General features: G+C 45.5%; 1 protein-coding gene across 1 annotated transcript; it reads right to left on the bottom strand.

The window, feature by feature from the left end:
* Positions 1-119: 119 nt before the first annotated feature.
* Positions 120-15,399, bottom strand: LOC309351518 (guanylyl cyclase-activating protein 1-like). The gene is made up of 4 exons (XM_081879248.1): positions 13,177-15,399; positions 7,980-8,129; positions 3,872-3,962; positions 120-1,215 (listed from the first exon to the last, which is right to left on the bottom strand). Exons 1-4 carry the CDS (start codon positions 13,372-13,374, stop codon positions 1,085-1,087), a joined length of 570 nt encoding a protein of 189 aa, XP_081735374.1. The 5' UTR covers positions 13,375-15,399; the 3' UTR covers positions 120-1,084.
* Between the last annotated feature and the right edge of the window lie 864 nt (positions 15,400-16,263).

Consider the following 16,263-nt stretch of genomic DNA (forward strand, 5'->3'; position numbering starts at 1 on the left):
GTCTTTTCCAGGGAGTTTTCTCTTCTCATGAGGTGGTCAAAGTATTGGAGCCTCAGCTTCACGATCAGTCCTTCCAGTGAGCACTCAAGGCTGATTTCCTTCAGAATGGATCGGTTTGATCTTCTTGCAATCCATGGGACTCTCAGGAGTCTCCTCCAGCACCAGAATTCAAAAGCATCAATTCTTCGGCGGTCAGCCTTCTTTATGGTCCAGCTCTCACTTCCGTACATCGCTACTGGGAAAACCATAGCTTTAACTATACGGACCTTTGTTGGCAAGGTGATGTCTCTGCTTTTTAAGATGCTGTCTAGGTTTGTCATTGCTTTTCTCCCACTCCCACTAAGAGGGCCCAATTCATTCTGGACTCCTGGGCATCTCCCAGGCTTGTGCCAGGGGACTCCTGGACTAGACCCACAGCTCAACTTGGCACTCTGAATGCCCCCCCATATTCACTGCTTGAGGCAGCCTCATCTCCTTTCGGGGGGGGGGGCTCATCCTCCTGGAAAGGAGCCCGCAGGCACAGCAAAGGTGATCCTTCTCAGCCAGCGGCCAAGGGAGGTGGACATGCACAGACAGGTGTGTTTGTGCTGGCAGAGGAGGCTTCACTCACCGTGCATCAAGAGCCCCATCGTGACGTGCCCCAGCAACTAACCTTCTAACTGCGAGAGTCTTGAGAAAAGGAGAAGCGTGGCTGCCTGGAAACCTCACAGCGGAGTCTCCTACTTCTTCCCTGAAGATATCTAAAAGCTACTCTTCCACGCACGGGATACCCTAGTAGTGCATACAGAGTGTGCTGCATTCGTAAAACTAGGAGGTCCCACGCCCAGCCTGCGGTTCTGAGAACAGATTGGCTTAACCTCCCACTTTTAGGCAGTTGGGAGAGCAGATGAACGGGGAGAAAATGGCCTGTGGACCACTTATCCATTCAGGTCATGCTCTTTTGCTTGTTCTGCAAATGCACCTTGCTCCCATTCCACCAAGCGCATCTACCCTCCAGGATTCCTCCTCCTCCTCCAGGTATTCTCTGCTGCTTCCAACACCTGAGGAAGCTCACTCCCCCCTCCCCTGCATTCCTGCCCTGCCGCTAGACACTGTTTCGCCGCCGGCTGTTGATCATGGACACAATATGATCCAAGTCCAGGCTCTTCATCATCACCTCCATGAACTCCTCGTCTTTCCTCGCGCCTTCGATGAACTCCTCCAGAGATAGCTCACCTGAGGGGCAGAGAAACAGGAGACAATGAGAGAGGGAGAAAACGGGCTTCCCCTTCCAGTCCATTTTCATTTTTTCTGGGAGGAGAGATATGGAACTTGCTCCCACAACAGTCAGCGATGTCCACCAATCAACATGGATTTAAAAGAGAATGAGACAAATTCGTGGAGGAGAGGGCTATCGATGACTAGGCTCTGCCTCTAAAATGCTTCTGAATACAGTGGGACCTTGGTTCTCAAACACCTTGGTACTCAAATGCCAAAAACCTGGAAGTAAGTGTTCCAGTTTTCAAACGTTTTTCGGAAGCCGAGCGTCCGATGCGGCTGTTGGCTATTGTTTCCGGGGTGCCTGCACCAATCAGAAGCTGCGCCTTGGTTTTCAAACATTTTGGAAGTCAAACGGACTTCTGGAATGGATTAAGTTTGACGCTTTTGTTTTTGCTATTTAATTTGTGTTTTTGTTTTTGAGGCTTTTCGATTAATTTGTTTTTGTTTTTGTGACTGTGTGGAACCCAGTTCAGCTACTGATTGATTGATTGTGTGACTGCAGAAATGGATAAAAGCCTTCCATCCAAACAATGACTATGATCAGTGCAGGCAAGAAAAAAATTAATTTAATTTTTTATCATCTACAATACTATCTTATTTATTTTATAGTACAATACACTGAGCAGTTCGAAAGCATGTCAAAGTGCAAGTAGATAAATAGGTACCACTCCGGCGGGAAGGTAAACGGCGTTTCCGTGTGCTGCTCTGGTTCGCCAGAAGCGGCTTAGTCATGCTGGCCACATGACCCGGAAGCTGTACGCCGGCTCCCTCAGCCTATAGAGTGAGATGAGTGCCACAACCCCAGAGTCGTTCGCGACTGGACCTAATGGTCAGGGGTCCCTTTACCTTTACAATCCATTGATTATTGCTTTCATTTTATGGATCAGTGGTCTCATAATTGTTAGATAGTAAAATTCATGTTAAATTCATGTTTTAGGGGTTGTTTTTAGAAGTCTTGAATGGATTAATCCGTTTTGCATTACTTTCTATGGGAAAGCGCGCCTTGGTTTTGGAACACTTTGGTTTTGGAACGGACTTCCAGAACGGATTAATTTTGAGAACCAAGGGACCACTGTACCAGTTGCTGGAAATCCCAGGAAGGGAGAGAGCTCTTGTGCTCCAACCCTGATTGCTGGTTCCCCACTTAGGCACCTTGGCCACTGTGAGAACAGGATGCTGGAGTAGGTGGACCATTGGACTGATCCATTAGGCTCTTCCTATGTTTTCAAGTATCTGGGACCTTCTACATGCAAAGCGAGTGCTCTACTCGCTGAGCCACAGCCCTTCCAGATCTGGTTGCAGCAAACTCAGTACTAAAGTAACTATGCGTCATTCTTCCTTGCAACTCTACTCTGCAGAGCTCTGGATCAGGGAAGGTTATCTTTGTTTTGCTGCATGACCTTTTCAGGGATGCTCCTGCGAGCTCCGGATTTGCAAGGCTGTTGGAGCAGCCTTCTTGCAAAGTCTTCACTTTGGCCTAGCAAGCTACGCTTTGAGTCAGCTCCCCTGAACTCCCAGCCAGGAGTTGTTTAGGTGGTACTGCCTTGTCACTCTGTCCTGTCAACTGAACTTTAGCCAGAACTCAACCGAGAAAATGTGGGTTACTGGTTAAAATACGGTTCAGCATTTTCAAAACCCAGTAGAGCAAGAAACTAGTTCACTGTGATCTGAGTCTCACAGCAAAACAAAGACCTAGAGAAGATGAATTCCCCAACCCGGTGCCCTCAAGATGTTTTGGACTAACTTAGTGGTTCCCAAGCTGGATAGTACAGTCCCCTGGGAGGCAGTGGGTGCTGCAATTGTAAATGACTATCAGACTTTGAACAGCTGGTATCTCTAGCTCAAGTTCATCAATTCTGTTGAAAATTAAACTAAATAGTTTTTACTGGATTTTGAGTAAATGTGCAATTAATTGTTACGGTTTTGCATTTTATTGTGTTATTTGCTTTCCACGGTGGGTTGTGCAAACCTCTATTCTGAATAATTTTATAGGGTAAGGGGCATTGGGGATGAGTTTATTAAACCTTCCACCAGCCCTGATTGGCATGACCAATGGTCTGGGATTATGGGGGTTGCAGGACACCAGCTGATTTAGATTCTTATCCTCTAACAAGTGCATGTAACGAAACCTTTTTTAAAAAAAGAAGTATTGAGCAGAGAAGCTGTGATTCCTGCACTTCAGGGGGGTTGGACTAGATGACCCTCGGTGCCTCTTCCATGACTCTATGAAAACAGGCTCTTCCTCCTTTTCTTCCTGCCTCTTGTCCTCAGTGCTAATCCCCCTTCCAAAAAGAGTTTTCCTCTCCACAGAGTCCCAGATGTTTTCAGGGCCCAGTTATGGGCATTGGTGTAGAATGTGTAGTTCGCCCATCACTGCCAGCTGGATATGGGATAGCTAAGAGGGTTGCCTTCTATTCCGAGGCCCACGTGGCCCAGGTAGGTTTGGTGAAGGGAGGAGGGCCCTGTTCAGGGTTGGGGAGGGTGTCTGTGTAATGGGTTCAAGCTCTGCTCTTTTTGGCCCAGAGTTTGGAACCTGCAGAGTTCGCAATGGACTGCGGAACAAGGGTGGGCCTGGGGAAGGGGCAGGGAGGGTCTCGGGGGGGTGTCTCACCGTCTCCGTTGACATCAATCCTGTTGAAGACACGGTTGGTGAATTCCTCTGCGGTTGTCTCGTGGTCGCAGCCATTGATGGCACGGATTGCCTGCAACGGAAGAGCTCGGCGCTTATTTGGTTCAGTTCATAAACAACCGCTGCATAAAAGCATTGTTTACAATTGCTGTTTAATATCAGAAACCCAGAATGAGGTGAGAATGCCCCCTATCCCGGCCCCAGAAAAATGTCCCGTTACTCAACTGCAACAGCAGCTGCAAACCTTGAGTTGCTCTGCTGTGTGTTTTAGGAACAATGCTATTTTGTGGGTTTTATATATTGCCTTAGTTTTGTTTGGCCTTCTTGGAAACCGCCCTGTGTCTTGTGCAAAGTTTAGGATAAAGGAAACGGTAAAGGGACCCCTTACCATTAGGTCCAGTCGTGGCCGACTCTGGGGTTGCGGCGCTCATCTCGCTTTATTGGCTGAGGGAGCCGGCGTACAGCTTCCGGGTCATGTGGCCAGCATGATTAAGCAGCTTCTGGTGAACCAGAGCAGCGCATGGAAACACTGTTTACCTTCCCGCTGGAGCGGTACCTATTTATCTACTTGCACTTTGACGTGCTTTTGAACTGCTAGGTTGGCAGGAGCAGGGACGGTGCAACGGGAGCTCACCCCGTCGCGGGGGTTCAAACCGCCAACCTTCTGATCGGCAAGCCCAAGAGGCTCTGTAGTTTAACACACAGCACCACCCACGTCCCTAAGGTTAGGATAGAAATCACCTAACTGAAAACCATGGCTGTCACCTTCGCTCATTACACCAGAACTTGTGGGCATTCAACAGAGCTGAATGTTGGAAAATTCAGGACTGATAGAAAATTCATGCCTTGCATAGTTAAACTATGGAACTCACTGCCTCAGGAGGCCCTGATGGCCACCAACTTGGATGAACGGTGAAGGGTTGACCCAGAGCAAGGCACACAAACCCAACCCACCTGCCTGAAGGAATCTGCAAGGATGTGGAGAAGCTCAACCCTTGTTTACAAGGTAACATATACCAGTAAGATATTAACAGGTTGGGGAAGAAAACAAGAGTCAGCAGAGCCTTTAAAGGCCATCCCTCACGGTTTCTGCTCTGCCAGCATTGTGGGATCAAAAGAAAGCATTTGTTTCCAAACTAAGCATAGGTTCCATATGAACCTACCCAGACCCTGAGATCATCATCTGAGGCCCTTTCTCATGTCACTCCTCCACGAGAGGTCCAGTGGGTGGCAACACGAGAACGGGGCCTTTTCTGCAGTGGCTCCCCATCTGGAGATTTGCCTGGTGCCTTCATTATACACTTTTAGACGCCATTCAAAAATGTTCTTCTTTAACCAGGCCTTTGGCTGATTGACACCCAACGCCCTTTTAAAATGTGTTGTGGGAATAACACTTGTAGTTTAATGGTGAATTTTGGATATAATGTAAAAGATTTGGGTTATTATAAAAGATGCAGGAGAAAATGATTAAATAACAGGAGCCACAAAGGGGAGGATGGAAGTCCAGGAGATTCTCTGGAACCTTGTCTTTATGTTGTGTGTTGTATGTTTGTGATTGTAAAATTTTAACTTGAAAACCGAATAAATAAATTTATTAAAATAAAATAAAATGAGTTGCAGGATGGGATGTTATTGGGTTGTTTTCGTTTTGATTATGTATTTTGGGTTTCTTAACTTTATTTTGCGGGCATAGGGCGGTGTGCACATATAATGAAAAAATGAAAAAATGAAAAATCAGGGTATGGCTGTGAAGGCGAATCCTTGGTGGAGCTGGAATAGGTTTGGAAAATGGCCAAGAGAATGAACAAAATGATGGGGCAACCAGGGGTGTAGCAGGGGGGGTGGGCTGGGGCTAGGGAAAGAAGCAGCCCACAAGCGAGGATTGAAGGCCACTTACAATGGAGCCAGGCTCAAAGTTCTTGTATTAATTTACAATGCATTGGACAACTTAGGGAGCTCTGGGGTCGCCTGAACCACCAGCTCAATTGCCAAGATAATTTGCAGGAGTGTCGCTGGAACATTCTCCAAGCTGTCAAGGCTCATTTGACAACAATGTAAGAACATAAGAAACACCCGTTAGATGAGGCCACGGGTCCATATTGCCCAGCTTCCTGCTCTCATATGGGCCAACCAGACGCCCGAATGGGAAACGCGCAAGCCAGGATTCGAACCCAAGAGCACTTTCTCCTGCTCCAGCAGTTTCCAGCCAATGACATTATAAAGCACTGCTGCGTCCAGCTGTGAAGGTGAAGCAGAACTCACCCCTAGTGCTCTCCAAGAAACCAAGGGCTCATCCAATGTTTCCTGTTTTTCCGCTGCTTTCCCCTGGGGAAAACCACTCTTTAGTGCTCAATGGGACCAAACGGTACTTTGGGTTTTCTTTGGATTGATGTTTGCCCTGATTTAGCACCAAAGAGCAGGTTTTCCCCGAGAAAATGGGTCGAGTGGAAAACTGCTTGCACCTGTGATTTCTAGACACGGGACAACCAGAGGTATGGATGAGGCCCAAATTTTTAGTTTCAACATCCCAGTCCTGCAGAACACTCTGTCACCGGAGATGCAGCAAGCGCCTTCTTTGCCAACTTTCAAGCGCCTACTGAAAACTTTTCTATTCCGTCCGAACCCTATGCAGGCAGTAAAGGACTAATCTATACTTGTGAGTTATAACATTATAACTGCGATATAAAAAGCTGACACCAGGCAGCGCTGTACAGCAGTCAATGTAAACTTGCATTGAGAGTTAGCTATATAATTTTTCCTTAGCTTTTTTAAACAGATTAGCGTAGACTCAGCCTCAGACTACATCCTTCCCCAGTGGTTAGCCGACGTCTCTTTTTTTGGTTCTTTTGTGGTTTTTATTGTATAGCTTTGTTTGCCTTGCTGTAAACCGCTTTGATATATTTTCTTATGGCACATTTTTATACATAAATTACTGTATTATTCACTCTATAGACGCACCTTGTTTTAGAGGGGGAGAACAAGAAAAAAAAATTCTCCCCCTCTCTGCCCAGTGCCCCTTCAGCGAAGCAGCAGGAGGCGCTGCGCAGAGAGGGGGAGAATTTCTCCCCCTTGTTCTCCCCCTCTAAAACAAGGTGCCATTCAAGGTGCGTTCAGCCGCCTTCAGGTGGCTACCTTGGAAGCCTGGAGAGCGAGAGGGGTCGGTGCACACTGACCCCTCTCGCTCTCCAGGTTTCAGTGAAGGCAACCTGAAGCCTCTGGAGAGCGGCGGGAGTTCCCGCTGCGCTCCGAAGGCTTCGGGTTCCTTTCAACCTGCTCTTTGGGGCTGGCAGGGGGAAGCCCACCACCAGCACCAAAGAGCAGGTCGGGGAGCACTGGAAAGGCGTGCAGCCTTCCCGCTGCTCCGTGAGCTTCTCGGGGCTGCCGGGGAAGCCCGGGTTCCCCCTCCCAGCCCCAAAGAGCAAAGAAGCCAAGACGCGAGCAGGACGCATCCCACTGGCTATCTTGGCTTCTGCCATAGCCGCGCGCAGCCTCTCCAGCCGGGAGAGGCTGAACGGGGCTATGGGTTCTTTAGCCCCGTGCAACCTCTCCGGCAGGGCAATATCCCCACCTCCCACCAAAGCCCACAGGAGCCGCCCACCCTTTTCTACGAGGAGGGAGAAGGGACTGGCCGGCCGTGTCAGTCCCTTCTCCCTCCTGAGGAAAAGCCCACAAGAGCCGCGCAGAGCTTGTGTGCGGCTTTGGGGGGCTTTTCCTGCCTGCCTCCCCCCCCTGCATTCACTCCATAGGACACACACACATTTCCCCTTCATTTTTGGAGGGGGAAAAGTGTGCCCTATAGAGCAAAAAATACGGTACAAATTAAAAGCCCTCTCCTGTCACTGCTCACCAGCAACTGCTACGGTTGGGGTGAACCGCCTCTCTTTGGGGATGTGAGGTTTTAGCCTTTGAGCATGTGAAGGGGCAAAGAGAAGAGTGTGCCTCTGAGACTGTGCAGAGCGACATCTCCTTTGCCGCTCCAACATCCGGGATGAGGAAGCGGCTAACCCGCAAACACATTCTAAACTTTGGCTTCTCCCTCTCCAGAAATCAGCTCCGGCGCCCTTTGCAAGAAAACAGAGTTCTCCGTTACCTGGATGATATTGAGCAGCTCACTGCGGTCAATGCAGCCGTTTCCATCTACATCGTAGAGCTTGAAGTACCAGCGCAGTTTCTGCTCCATCTTTCCTCGCAGGATAAGACTGAGGGCAGCCACGTACTCCATGAAGTCAATATGGCCATCCTGTGGAGGCGGAGCAGGGAAAAAGCAGAGATGAAGTATTGAGGGCAGAAATAAGAAAACTAGGCAGGGGGAGCAGAAGCTGGTGCAGATTTTGACCTGGCTGATGTTCAAGATTGTTCAGATGTCAAGGAGATAAACAACTACCTGACTTTTAGAAGACACCTGAAGGCAGCTCTGTTTCGGGAAGTTTTTAATGTTTGATGTTTTATTGTGTTTTTAGTGTTCTGTTGGGAGCCGCCCAGAGTGGCTGGGGAAACCCAGCCAGATGGGTGGGGAATAAATAATAAATAATAAATTATTATTATTATTATTATTATTATTATTATTAATATACAGGAAAGTGGCAAGCATAGCGTACACCTTACTGAACTCCTTGGAGAAAGGGTGGGATAGAAATGAAGCAAAGTGTTAATTGGTGAAAGGAGGGAAAGTAAAGTTACATTATTGATCTTAACTTTGTCATACCATAAGTATGCATGCCAACCAAAAGCATTGTTAAAACCTTCCAGGTCCAGTACGTCAGTGTCTTCGAGAAGTAGCCAGTCTTTTAGCCAGCAAAAAGCTGCGGCTTCATAGTACAACTTTAAGTCTGGCAGGGCAAAGCCCCCTCTTTCTTTCGCATCTGTTAATATCTTAAACTTAATTCTGGGCTTTTTGCCCTGCCAGACAAATTTAGATATATCTTTCTGCCACTTCCGGAAGCACTCCGTTTTGTCCACAATCTGTAATGTTTGAAACAAAAACAACATTTTTGGCAATACATTCATCTTAATAGCAGCAATTCGGCCTAACAAAGAAAGCTTCAATTTTGTCCAACTATCCAAGTCTCTCTTAATTTCAGACCAACATTTTTCATAGTTATCCTTGAATAGACTCAGGTTTTTTGCTGTTATGTTTACCCCTAGGTACTTTACCTTTTTAACCATAGTTAATTCTGTTTCTCTCTGAAACCGTTCTGACTCTATGTCTGTCAAATTTTTTCCCAGCACTTTGGTTTTCTGTTTGTTTAATTTAAATCCCGCCACCCGACCAAAGTCCTGTATCAATTGTAATACTCTTTTCGTACTAGATTCTGGCTCCTGCAGGGTCAAAACTAGGTCATCTGCAAAAGCTTTAAGTTTGTATTGTTTCGCTCCGACCTGAATCCCTTAAGAACCATATTGTCAGGAAAGCAGTGTTTAATGTCTGGACAAAATATAAAGACTTATTGGAAAATATAAAGACTTATTGGAAAATAAAACTCCAAGGTGGCTTTCACCTCTGGAGGCTAAGGCCCGAAAAAGACCCAATATGGAGGCCAAATGGCCAAAATATTGGGAAATATTAGAAAAAGATATTAGAAAAAGATGGAGACAATTGGAAATTGCAGAGTTTGGAGAAAATGAAGGATAAGGTGCGAGACTGGTTACATTATGCTCAGATTAAAGAAGTTTTTAAAAATGACAAAAAGTCAGGGTTCCAGGTGGAGAAATCGAAGTTAGAAACAGAATTGTTAGAACCAAAGACCAAGGTATTATCTAGAATGTATAACTTGCTGCTAAAGTGGAATACACAAGACGAAATGGTTAAATCGGCTATGATAAAATGGGCACAGGACATTGGGCATAACATTATGTTTGAGGACTGGGAAAGGTTGTGGACCACTGGGCTGAACTTCACCGCATGTAATGCTCTGAAGGAAAATGTTATGAAAATGATATATAGATGGTACATGACCCCAGTTAAACTTGCCAAAATATACCATTCGTCTGATAATAAATGTTGGAAATGTAAAGAAAATGAAGGAACATTCTTTCACCTCTGGTGGACATGCCCTAAGGTGAAGGTCTTCTGGGAAATGATATATAATGAGCTGAAAAAGGTATTTAAGTATACCTTCACTAAGAAACCAGAGGCCTTCCTTCTGGGTATTGTCGGCCAGAAGGTGTTAAAGAAGGACCGAACATTTTTTATGTATGCAACAACGGCAGCAAGGATTCTCATCGCAAAAAACTGGAAAACTCAAGATCTACCCACACTGGAAGAGTGGCAGATGCAGCTGATGGACTATATGCAACTGGCCGAGATGACCGGCAGAATCCGAGATCTGGGAGAAGAGAAGATGGAGGAAGACTGGGAGAAATTCAAGATGTATCTACAAAAACATTGTAATTTGGTTGAATGTTAAGAAGGATGCTAGATTATAAAAAACTGGTCACCACTAAACTAGATTTAAATTTGATGATAAGTGAGACTAAAGAAAATATAAAATTTTTTGGAAGAAGTGCTAGATTATATTTGAATGAGTGGACATGAGATTGTAAACAAGTTGATAATTTGTTTGGAAAAAATTTTTAACGATGTAAATGGGAGCGGGAGACGTGAGGGAGTCCAAAGGAGTGATGAAATTGTTGTGATAGAAGTAAGATTGTTTATTATGTGTGCATTTATATTTAAAAACCCTAATAAATATTTATATAAAAAAAAGGAAAGTAAAGTTACATTATATTGAGATGAATTACAGAACAAAAATTGGAAAAGATGGAAAGGATTTGCTGAAATAGTTAACCGAACTAGAATACAAAAAAGGGAGGTGTGAGGAGGTCAAGGAAACAAGCAAATGAAAGATAAGTTATGGGAAGATTAGTTGTGTTTTTTTCTTCTTTTTTCCCCCTTATTGTGATGTGTTGTTTTGTTTTTGTTCAATGTGGTGTTTTTTACTTTTTCTTTTTGTAACCTTTAAAATTTTAATAAATATTATTTTTAAAAAAAAAAGAAATGAAGCAAAGGCAGTCTTGCTTTTTTAACCACCTGAGTTGGAACATTGGAGAGGTCAGGGTTGCTGCCTTCCCCAGCCATGACCACACAGAATTGAAGATGCACCTCTGGACTGTGTGCGCATGTGCTCTGGGACGGAGCTGATTCAGGTCTCCTTCAGAGACCCTCTCTTTCCAGTAGCTTCATCTAGTAGCTACTAGATTATGCAGAGATGACAAGACTGACATGGAAAATCAGAAAGATCGAAACTTCAGTAGAGATTGGGATAAATATAGATATTTACAAGAACACTATAAACACTTGGAACTCTTTGGCAGGCTTTAAATAACTCCTGCAATGTTACAAAGACTTTAGAAACGATGGAGTACTGAAATTTGGATGAACTATAATATGCAGTTGATATAGTTATTTAAAGAATGCATGGGGAGGAGGAGTGAATTCCTAAGATCCTGTTATGGAAATGGGGGGGGGGGGCTCCTGCAGGCCAATCAGGTTGCTGATTCACTTCCATCTGGAGCCTGATTGGGTGGCTCCTGCGGATCAATCAGACTGCAGCATTCTGGATCCTATTGTTCTAGGATTCAGCTCAGTACATAACACAGTATGAACCGTGTTCTGGGATATTGTGGGAAGTTTTAAAAGCCGATGTCACCCCACGCTTGGGGTTCTTGCTCCTGTGGGGACCTGTTGCGCAACAATAAAGATTGTGGTCTACTGACTGCTGTTTTGCTCCAAATTACTTGGCTGGAACTTCCCTCTTTTACTGGCCGCATGGACCCACATGGGACTTGCACCCTGATGTTAAGGAAAATCCCGGGTTGGGAGACTACTCATCAATTCAAAAGAATCTTATTTTATTTGCAATGTTTTTCAATAATGTTAATTGTGTGATCGATTCTGTAAAACCAAATAAAAATCATTTTAAAAGACACAGAAAAAAAGAGAGAGACCCTCTCTTTCCACTGGGATGCTGGAGATGGTTGCATCCTGCTATGCCCATTCCTCGTCTAGCGGAAGGCACTCCAGCCTCCTGCTGTCTTCTCATCTCTTGTCTCCCCCACCCCTCCGGTTTAATCCTCTTTGTTCTTGGGTGAACACATCCAGTTCCTTCAGCTTGCCTTTGTAGGACTGGCCTGCCAGAGCTTTACACAACTGAGGTCGGGTGGGTGGTTCGCACGCAGGGGAGATTTCCAGAAGCCAAAGCTCAGAGAGCTTTAAGCCGTTGTGAGGGGCCAGCAAGAGCTGTAGCCCAACAGGTCTGGGGGGCACCAGGTTGGAGAAGGCTGGGTTAGCCATTACGGATTGTGCTACCCAGAGATCTGGAGTTCTCAATCTTGCACTGTGCATTTTAACCAAATCAGTGGACCAGGAACAGACCAGGGTCCACGTGCCTTGCCTTTTATCCTTCTCTTCCTTTCAGGAAGCTCAAGGAAATTTGCATGTGTCCCAATGGATGTCCCATCCAGGCACAGATGAGATTCTCACCTCCTTGTTACTTTCTCCTAAGAATCTCATGCTGCCACCCTGTTCCTCCCAGACCTAATCCTTCTACAGGAGAGGGATTTGGGGTGACAACACCCCAAGTTCCCTTCTGCTGCATTTTGCTCTTAAAGCACTTAAAAACAAAATAAGAAACCAAAGCAGCTAAATTGTGTTCATGAGCTTGGTACTAGTTTTTGATCGCTCACAGCTGGGTTTTCTTTTTCACCCATAGCGCAGGATGGAATTTGCAACTTGTGTTACAGGTAACGCACACAAAAATTCAACTGGAGGATCAGCACTTAGAAGATGAGTTATCTATATCTATTTGCAATTGTACCTCTATCTGTTATACTCGCGTAATGAAATATCTACAGCCACATTTCGTTAAAAGTATGAAAAGGTGGTATACAGCACACAAAATTACAATAGGAAAAATAAAAAAGCAATTAAAAACGTTCAATGGCACCTACACCTCATCGCTCATTTGATGCCGACCAAATTCACCAATGTTTAAAAAATCAGAGACAAAACTGCTCTAGCGAATGCAAGGAAGTATTGGTGATGTTACAGGAGCTAGCCAATTGGTGCCTGCTACATTCTTTTCACCATTCCGAAAGGTGTTTCCAAAGTATGCTCCTGGGGGGCGGGGGGAAGGAAGAACCGCTTGCACAGTTCTGGGGGTGTCCTTGAGCTGCTTCTGCTACTCTTAAAATGTCACCGCTACCTCCAGAGTTGCTTTGGTGGCCACCACAGCTAGTTCATTGGCTTTGGAAAACTGGTGCAGCTGAGCCCAGCAGCCTTGGCCTACCTTGTTCATATCGAAGGTGTGGAACATCTGCTCAATGTATTGGTTGGCCTCTGGGTCCAGGCCTCGGAGTCCAAAGAAATGCTTGAATTCATGCTCCGTCAGCTGCCCAGAGGGACACTCGGTCATGAACTTCTTGTACCAGTGGTGAATCTCCAACGTCTGCAGGTCATCCAGTGTCCTGCTGCCATTGCTTCCCATTCTGCGTGGAGGTGGACCACGGGGAGACCCTCAGCAGCAGCAGCAGCCGCCGCCCTCTCCCACTGGTGGTTGCTACAGGACCAGCTCCTGGCTCCCTTCTGTTTTCACAATAGACATCCAAATCACGTTAAGCAGCAGTGGGGGAGATCTTTCCAAGCCAATTATAGCCTTCTAATCTGATCTCAGACCCATTTAGAAGCCTTTAAAGCTTCAACGATACAAAGAGGGAATGGAAAGAACGGGGAAGAATAATCCAGGAAAAGGTTGCTATTACGGGAGCTTAATCAGAAAAGGTGAAGGGGTTAATCAGATATTTGTACCAAAAATTGACCAGAGGCTGACCTCTTCTTTCTTTCTTGCATTGCTTCTTTTTACACACCACCTGAATTTTCAGACATTGGAGACCCACCCTTTCTACAAGTTGTTCATGATTGTGTCTTACTAATGGAGCATGAATTCAAGCATTTCTTTGGACCTGGCAGTCATGCAAGCAATGCTTTATTTCTGTTTGAATCCCAAGGCTGTGGCTATGGGAGAAACAAGACACTTCTGGGGTGTTAATGCTCCCTTGTAGGCTCAGGTTGTATATATGTGTAAATGAACCATACATCATAAGGACACCAGTCTCTGCTGTGTCTCATTCCAAAAGAAAACACAAACCCTGGGGGAAAGCGCCTGGAACACTTGGAATGCCACATTGCTAAGAGATTGGGGTGGCATGCAACACTGGTGTCAGAAGTGGAATTCAAGTTTCCCAGAGGAGGACCTATGATCGAAGTGTTCCTGAGCCGGGTATATATACAGCCAGAGGATCAGCCCTCAGCTATAACCTGCCTACCATGCAGAATATGAGCTATCTCATATTCTCGTACCTCTATCTGTTATTACTTGTACGATGAAATATTTCTAGACCACACTTTTGTATAAAAAGGCGGCATACAACACACAAAATGAGAATAAGATAAATAAAAAGCAATTTAAAACAGTTGTGAGCATTTATACCTCATCCACCATCCTATGCTCACCAAATTCACCTTTTAAAAATCAATGACGAAACTGCTCTAGCAAGGGCAGGGAGGTATTGATGTTATGGGAGCTAGCCAATCAGCACCTGCTACATTCTTTTCACCATTCCGAAAGCTGTTTCCAAAGTATGCTCCTGGGGGGCGGGGGGAAGGAAGAACCGCTTGCACAGTTCTGGGGGTGTCCTTGAGCTGCTTCTGCTACTCTTAAAATGTCACCGCTACTTTGGTGGCCACCACAGCTAGCTCACTGGCTTTGGAAAACTGGTGCAGCTGAGCCCAGCCGCCAAGGCCTACCTTGTTCATATCGAAGGTGTGGAACATCTGCTCAATGTATTGGTTGGCCTCTGGGTCCAGGCCTCGGAGTCCAAAGAAATGCTTGAATTCATGTTCCGTCAGCTGCCCAGAGGGACACTCCGTCATGAACTTCTTGTACCAGTGGTGAATCTCCAACGTCTGCAGGTCATCCAGTGTCCTGCTGCCATTGCTTCCCATTCTGCGTGGAGGTGGACCACGGGGAGACCCTCAGCAGCAGCCGCCGCCCTCTCCCACTGGTGGTTGCTACAGGACCAGCTCCTGGCTCCCTTCTGTTTTCACAATAGACATCCAAATCACGTTAAGCAGCACTGGGGGAGATCTTTCCAAGCCAATTATAGCCTTCTAATCTGATCTCAGACCCATTTAGAAGCCTTTAAAGCTTCAACGATATGCACGGAACGGAAAGAAAAGAAGAGGGAAGAATAATCCAAGAAACTGCTGCTATTACGGGAGCTAAAGGTGAGGGGGTCAAGCAGATATTTGCACCAAAAGATGATCAGAGGCTGATCTCTTCTTCCTTTCTTTTTACACGCCATTGCAATTCTCGGGACATTTTTTGGGGAGACATATGTTGGATGAAACGACTAACCTCCAGGGTCCTCCAATTATGATGAACATGTCAGCAAGATCATTGATGTCTTATAGTAACACGGAGTCTTCACATGGGAGCAAAGCATTTCGAGATCTATGCCCCAGACTCTGCGTGCCTTCTGACAATTTCTGGAAGTTTTTGCTAGAAGAGACCCCCTAATAATAATTTTAAAAAGGGTTTTGATAAAATAAAAGTTGCCGCAGGCCTGTGGCTCACCCACCCACCCTGTCCTTAAAAGGTATTGCAGGAAATGTTATCTGAAACATATTATTATTATTATTATTATTAATTATTATTATTATTATTATTATTATTTATGTGGGTGGGGTGGTGGTGGACTGGCTGGATCCATGGGAGGAACCCAGCTGGGAAGCCCCCAAGGGAAGGAGGCTCCGATCCCAGGAAGGGGTGGTGGGACAACGATGAGGGACCAGAGGGAGAGCACTGGGGGGAGAAGGAAGTGTTGGAATGTGAAGAGGCTACAAGGCTTAGTGAGCAGGGAGAGTCGGCAGCAGAGAGAAGGCCAGAATGGGAGGCAGAAGCGGAAGCAGGAGAGGAGAGGGGCCAAGAGGCAGACAGGAATCGCAAGACCAAATTACTCTCGAAAATGTATAAATTCTTATTAGAATGGAATACAATAGATGAATTGATAAAAGAGGCTATGGCAAAATGGGCAATAGACTTTGGGCATAATGTAGAATATGATGCATGGATCAAACTCTGGAATGAAAATTTAAAATTGACTGCATGCTCTACTTTAAAAGAGAATGTAATGGAAATGGTCTATCGCTGGTATCTTACTCCTACCAAACTAGCAAAAATGTATAGGACGAGTAGTAAAATCTGTTGGAAATGTAAAGAAAAGGACGGTGATTTTTACCACATGTGGTGGACATGTGATAAAATGAAAGAGTTTTGGGAATTGATCTATAATGAATTAAAAAAGATGTTTAAATA

Source organism: Podarcis erhardii, assembly GCF_964252035.2.
Source record: "Podarcis erhardii genome assembly, chromosome: 10".
Classification (NCBI taxonomy): domain Eukaryota; kingdom Metazoa; phylum Chordata; class Lepidosauria; order Squamata; family Lacertidae; genus Podarcis; species Podarcis erhardii.

Coding starts and splice junctions, on each gene's coding strand:
- LOC309351518 (XM_081879248.1), bottom strand. CDS start 13,374: ATGGGAAGCAATGGCAGCAGGACACTGGATGACCTGCAGACGTTGGAG. Junction 8,130..13,176: donor ACACCTTCGATATGAACAAG/GTAGGCCAAGGC, acceptor CCGCCTCCACAG/GATGGCCATATTGACTTCAT. Junction 3,963..7,979: donor AGCTGCTCAATATCATCCAG/GTAACGGAGAAC, acceptor CTTCCGTTGCAG/GCAATCCGTGCCATCAATGG.